General features: G+C 36.6%; 1 protein-coding gene across 1 annotated transcript in view; it reads left to right on the top strand.

The window, feature by feature from the left end:
- zgc:113223 (uncharacterized protein LOC541424 homolog) overlaps positions 1–4,574 on the top strand; it is a 5,340-nt gene extending 766 nt beyond the window's left edge. The window contains exons 2-8 of the mRNA XM_035653739.1: positions 717–774; positions 2,084–2,208; positions 2,290–2,364; positions 2,480–2,575; positions 2,646–2,774; positions 3,181–3,342; positions 3,941–4,574. Coding sequence (XP_035509632.1) covers positions 717–774; positions 2,084–2,208; positions 2,290–2,364; positions 2,480–2,575; positions 2,646–2,774; positions 3,181–3,342; positions 3,941–4,084 — 789 coding nt within the window. The 3' untranslated portion in view covers positions 4,085–4,574. The remainder of the gene's footprint in view (positions 1–716; positions 775–2,083; positions 2,209–2,289; positions 2,365–2,479; positions 2,576–2,645; positions 2,775–3,180; positions 3,343–3,940) is intronic.
- The last annotated feature ends 2,314 nt before the right edge of the window (positions 4,575–6,888 follow it).

Here is a 6,888-nt window from a genome sequence, read left to right on the forward strand (position 1 = left end):
ACAGTGTAAGAAATATAAAAAATACGGTATAAACATAGGACATAAAGTAATAACTAAATAAATAAGACTAAAGACTTTCCTAGCTGACTAGTCGTCAAATATTAATATGTGTTAAATGATTATAAAGTGTAAATGTGAACAGCAGCCTATGCTAACAGAAACAGTGGTAATGATTCTGAATGTGTCAGAACCAGCAGCAAGAAGACTGAACATTTAGTTAATTTATTTCTCCGGTTCTGTGGCTCATTCGGGCCCCGCTTAAATTCTGACTTACTATCTCATCATTTTGAGGTTGTACCATCTGATCATTTAGACTAACCAGCAGCAGTTTTACAACCTTTCTTTTCCTGTCAGAAACAGGCTTCCATATATGTTAGACAGCAGTGTTCTTCCAGCTCTCTCCTGTTATTTCCTGGAAATATTCTCCACTGATTTCCTAAGAATGATGATTAAAGGTGAAGAATGAAGCTTCAGATTCAGTATTTCATCTTCTCACCTGTACCTGTACAAACACGTCTACATCGACAATGTTTTCAACAGAGTTGTTGGTACCCAGAGTTAGATCTTATCCTGAGTCCAATAAACATGTTTAGCCTAGCTTAGCACAAAGACTGGAAGCAGGGGAGCTGCTAGCATAGCTCTAACCAAAGAGACAAGATCTCCCTTCTGTCTGATGTTTTCTGTGCTTCATCACGTCTTCCTCTGTGACTCTGCAGGTTGTGAGCGCCGTTCTCACAGCGGTGGGGATCTACGCCAAGATCGCCAAGGAGAATGGTTGGTCAAAAGATAATATCAATAGACTGTACTGAATATGTGTAATGGCTCTTTTCCACTGCAGGAACTTTATGAACCCTGAGAGTCTTTATTACGTCCTTCAGTATGTTTTCACTGTAAACATCGTTTCACTGTTTCTTCCAGTTGGTGGCGCCATTATTTCTGTCGGATGATTGTCACCTGCAAATTATAAATACATTTTCGAGTTCTTTCTGGACGTTCAGGGCTCCTTTGTCAAGTTATTGACTGTAAATATGCAACATCTAGTTAGATTTTCAAAATAAAGTTCACGGCGAAACTGTAAAAAGCATCCAGAGCACAAAAAAATACAGTAAAACAATAACTGAACTTAAAATACTTTTTTTTAGCTTTAAGTTTTACATAAAATCTACACTGTAAAACCAATGAAATTACCTATAAATACAGACGAACACTGCTATAATACAAATAATCAGGCAGCTCTGGCCGTCCTGACTCCGCCGGCTCCTGGCTGATCCAAACAAAGAGGTGGAGCTCAAAGCACGAAGCCCTTAATTATGAATAACTTTAATCCTTAATATAATTTAAAGGGGTGAATTGTACAGTTGTAGTGAACAGGGAAACTATCTCTAGAGAGCAACAGGCTGTAAATATGTTTATTTCTACACTAGACATTTTAATATTGGGCCTTATGGAGACTGACTTACTTAATTTCCTTGTTTATTGTTTCTGATTTATTCTTTTATATGAAAGTGTATTGTTTGGCTTTTTTTCTTCTTCTTCTACCAAAAGAAATCAGTAACTTATCATCAGTTTGACCTCTTTTTCATTCACATCCGTAAATCTTATTGTTCTAATTAAAAACCATCAAGTTAAATCAAACAACACATTCAATTACTCCCATACTGTAAAAATAAGTAAGAAATCTAAAATTTGCGTTTATTTAACTTGTACAATTTATTGAACTAACTTATGTTTCATTTATTCCTGTCTGTCCTTTGGTATTGTCTGTTCATGTACTGTTTGTAGTTTGTAATGTTTTTCAACTTAAAAGCATGCATTCAAATCCTAAAAAGCATAAAAACACAATATAAAAACATGCAATAAATGTATAAAATATTCAGTAAATATATATAAAATTACACCAAAACTTCCACCTTATGAGAACCAGATCTCTTTTATAATCAAGAGTTAAAACCGAATCCCACCAGACTTAGAGGACACTCCCAGAGGCAGCACGGCTCATAAAAACAATGCTGATAACATTCCTGATGATGAGCCAGAAAGTTAATCAGACATGTTTAAACTTTTACTCACTGTGTGTGTGCAGATGTTGTCGACACCCTGACACTGGATCCAGCTCTGCTGTTGATTGTCGTCGGCTCGGTGATGTTTCTCATCACGTTCCTCGGGTGTTTCGGGGCGCTGCGTAATGCCACCTGCCTGCTGAAGACGGTACGATTGATCACCGATCAGCCGATTGCATTTGATTAACGAGATATTTATTCTTCGTGTTGGTGCTGCTATTTCCTGCAGTTTCTGGGGATCCTGGCGACCGTCCTCCTGCTGCAGATCGCCGCTGGAGTTGTGGGATACCTCTTCACTGACATGGTAATGCCACACTGATCAGATAGGAAATATAAAGGAGATACAGACGCTTCCTGCAGCCGTTTACTGTATAAACTCAAACTAAAGTGCCAGTACTGATGATGCTGTTGTTGTTGAGGTGATGGAGAGGACAGAGAGGCTGATGATGAAGGCCATCGTCCTCTACAGGGAGGATCAGGACCTGGAGAACGCCATCGACTTTATCCAGAAGAAGGTGAAAAAGAAGAATTTGTGTTTTTAAGGCAGAGTCAGACCTTCTATAATCCAGTTTGTTGTGTTTGCAGTTTCAGTGCTGTGGAGTCGAGGGATATAAGGACTGGTCCCAGAACGTCTACTTTAACTGTTCGGACACCAACCCCAGTCTGGAGGCCTGTGGAGTTCCTTTCTCCTGCTGCGTCCACCAACAGAACCAGGTCTGTATGGTCCTTCACAGGTTTATGAAGGGACTCCTGGATGCCTGGAGTTTTGGGTTTACTGGTTTAAGAAATCCTAATTTAAGTTTGTAGTCAAACGTAACAAAGCATGCATTATCTTTTGGGTTTTGGGAATGAGGGATGAGGGATTTTAAGTCTCACTGGCTTCTTGCACCAATGAACTTATTAAATCATAGTTTGATTCGCACCCTACGTTCATAAGTTCATAAAAATCTTTCCTGTAGATGTTGACATTTTTATATTTTCATATTTGTACCTGGCAAATTCAATGTTATTTTGCTCAATGTTTTGTGGGCGTTCCCATGACATCAGTTCAGAGGAGATGAACAGGTAGTGAGAAAAGACAGAAATAAAAAATGACCATAAACACCTCACTTTCTTGCAGACGGTGCTGAACACCATGTGTGGTTATGGGATGCAGCAGCTGGAGGAGCTTTCGGCCGTTCAGGACGTCTTCACCGTTGGCTGCCTGGAGAAGATAGTCTGGTGGGCCAAAAATAACCTGTTGCTGGTGGCCGGTCTGACTGCCGGCCTGCTGCTGCTCGAGGTATTGCCACTGACTTCACTTCACATCCGACAAGATCAAAACAACAAAACATGATTTAAAATCTGTGAAATACAGAAACCCTGAGCAGAGTTTTATTTACAACTTTTATCACATTATCAAAGATCTTTCAGAACTGTTCAGGGCTTTGTGGTCAAGTTAGCAATAATAAATATGCAATGTCCAGTCAGACTTTCAAACAAAATATTGCTTTATTAACATTGTCGCAGTTTGGTTAAGATTAGCCACAAAAACATTTGCTTAGGTTTAGGAAAAGTTACCTAATGTACCTGATATAAAATGTTATATTGGTGGGAACATGGCATAAAAGTAAATAATTTAACTTTAATTTACATTTATCTAATAACACATTTTATTTGTGCGAGGAGATTACACACAATGTCAATGCAAAGACTATAATAGATGCAAATTCACGCCGGGTGAAGGGAATGGTGTGAACACGCCTATAAGTTCCAAAATGGAATAAATTCCCTCAAAGTGTTCATGAGATATCGCATTGACTAGGACCGACAACCTGAAAACACACGGCTATCGTGTTCGAACAGAAGCAGCTCTGATCTGTTTTTGTTTCCTCCGGCAGGTCTGCATGATCTGCCTGGCTGCTGCTCAGATCTCCAGGATAAAGAGAGTCCAACGAAAAAAGGAAGACGACGCGCAGAGAGGCAATTCAGAAAGAAAGGAGAGTTACTGGTATCCTGCTTTTGCAGACTTCGATGACGAATAAAATCAGATCTGAAGCCGATCGTGGGGACGGACAACAAAAGGTTTTTACTCATTCTGGGTCAGATAAAAACTGTGAATTTATAGTTTTGGTAATTCATTCATGTGTCTGAGGCTCTCACGGTCAACAGGTTAAATGTCTCCAGGATGCCTCAGTGAGGCTTAGAGGTGTTGTTGAGATGCAGTTAAACCACTACCTCATGTAAAATTCTCTCTACATCACATTCCTTCTAAAAGTCATTTTAAAGGCAGGTCAGTTTCTGCACTAAACAGCCCTTTAGCTGCACATTTAACATTTGTAATTTGTTGCATTGCTTGAGCCCCAACTATGTGAAAAGATATTATTTTATATTATAAAATGCTGTTACCTGTACATTAATTAAAATATAACATTTTCAGCGTTTTACTCGTACTAATATTGTATGTACTGTGATGAACAAAGTGTATTTTCTAAACTGAATGCGTGCGTCAGTCCTGGTGAGAATAAAGCTTCATATCAGATTCACTGTGATTATTTTTACTGAATTTCTTAATTAAAGAAAAATCCATCTATTCAGTTACACATAGTTTGGGGAATTTGAAGACATGTAAAATATGACACAATATGGAAGACCTCTACTCTATAACCAAAACAACTGATTGGAAAATTATAAAGAATTATTTATTTACTTATTTTATACTCCCAGTGATTTAATTTAAACTTTAACTGTTTTATGTCAGTTTTGGGGTTATATACGCCTCATGACTAGTTAACTAAATTGTTGTGTAGAATCAGTGACAATAAAACTATACCCAGTACATAGGCCTACTTTTTTAACCATAATTAATAAAAATCATTAAAAATGTTAATTCTATTTCTAATCATGTATTTATATTCTCTCATCAGTGCACAGACGCTGTCAGCAGTCTGATCTGCTGGTGACCTCTAGAGGCTAAAACGTTAATTACAATAAGAGCTCACTGCCGGTGGAAGATCACTGCTAAATAGTTTACTACTTTTACTAAAGTACTAATACCACAGTGTAGAAATACTGTTAAGTAAAAAAAAAAAAATCAGTAAGCTTATTTTACTGATTTTTACGATATTTTTTTAAATACATGGAAATATTATGAAAATTACTCAAATATCCTGTGAATTTACATGTCTAATGTAAAATAACGGGAAAAAGCTGTAACTGTAAACAACTGTAAACTGTTAGATTCAAGTTTAATATTGGTAATACATTTCTGAGATGATGTCAAATTAGTGACAATTAACAGTAAAATAGAAGTATTTGTTTTGTAATTTTTTTAATTTTACGTTTTCACAACAGAAACGTTGAATAAATGTTGTTTAGTGTATAAGCATTAGTAAACTGTTGACATAGTTTTTATCAGTGAAAACAGCAATAATTACTGTAATTTCACAGATAATGACTTTTATTACAGACTTTTATTACAGTTTTATAACTTTTACTCAAATAATATGAGTAATTTTAATACTTTTTAGTTATTTTACAATATTTTGGGTATTTTTTGTAATATTTTGTACAGTGTAGCTTAAAATTATACTTAAGTACTGTGTAAATGCGCAAAAAAAGACCAGATTTAATTCATTCTAAACTAAAAAAACGTTTCCAGCATTATTTTCATAAAGTAAATATAAGTGACGTCCTTGAGGAGAGAAACTCTCTGCATGCGAAATCAGGGCCCCCCTCAATAATCCCGGTTAATCCCTGTTGTTCCTCCCTCACTCATTAAATCTTCATTGTGACTTTAATCTGTGGTGGAGGATTAGCGGCTGAGGCACCTGTAGCTGCGTGCAGTCGCAGGAATTCGGTCTCGTGCTGCCTCACGCTCACTTTATTGGATTAATGGCCGCGGCGCTCTGTGAGAGCGTTAAAAATAGCGGCAGAGTTGTGACGATATAGGTGTGTCCATGTGTTCCCTCTGAGCTGTTGTGCCCACTCAAAACACAAACTGTGGTCTTTTCTGTTTGAGTGCAGATTAAACAAACGAGCCATAAAGTGTTAATCCATGAAAAGCAAAATAGTTTCCCTTGTTTTTAGTCTTTATGCTAGACTAGGCTAATCAAGTCCAACAATTAAAAACTTTTAACTAATTTTCAACTCTCTAAAAGTCCTTTTCTGTCTGTTTCCTGGAGTCTAAGAATAATTCACTGTGCATTGTCTAACAGCGATGGCCAGTAAGGCATTACTAGTAATAATATTACTTTCTACAGTAACTAGTAGTGTAACTAATAGCTAATAAATGTAAATCAATAATATTACACAATATAACACATTGTTTATTTTCAAATACAAATAAACATAAGTGACACAAACTCAAAACCACATGTATATTCCATATAAAAACAGTATTTACATGATGAAATTTTAACCGATAATGCTGCGTTGTGTCGGGCTGATGGTGTGTTGGCAGATGAAGTTGAGGTTTGTGGATTAGAACGACGGAGGTCAACAGTCAGATTAAGGCAGGTCTACGTTTTCATGTTCAAACTGAAAAGACACAACTAATTAAACACAGAGAAGTTAAAGGGGCACTTCACCAAAAATAAAACAGTTTCTTCCATGTTTCATGTTTTAGCCACTTAACTACAAATCACATATAAATTGTGTAATCTCAATGTAACTTTATCTCAATTTACTTTAATTTATTCTCATCATCTTCCGTATTATACCGTAAATTGTTACAGATTGAGATTGTGATAAATAATCAGTGACAGTCAGGATTTCGATAGTTGGAATTTTTTATGACTCCCAATCGACTGTCAATAAAATATGTGAACCATTTGAGGGTGATACATAA

The sequence above is a fragment of the Morone saxatilis genome, unplaced genomic scaffold (assembly GCF_004916995.1).
Source record: "Morone saxatilis isolate NCDOM2014 unplaced genomic scaffold, NCSU_SB_2.0 Contig12, whole genome shotgun sequence".
In the NCBI taxonomy this organism is placed as follows: domain Eukaryota; kingdom Metazoa; phylum Chordata; class Actinopteri; family Moronidae; genus Morone; species Morone saxatilis.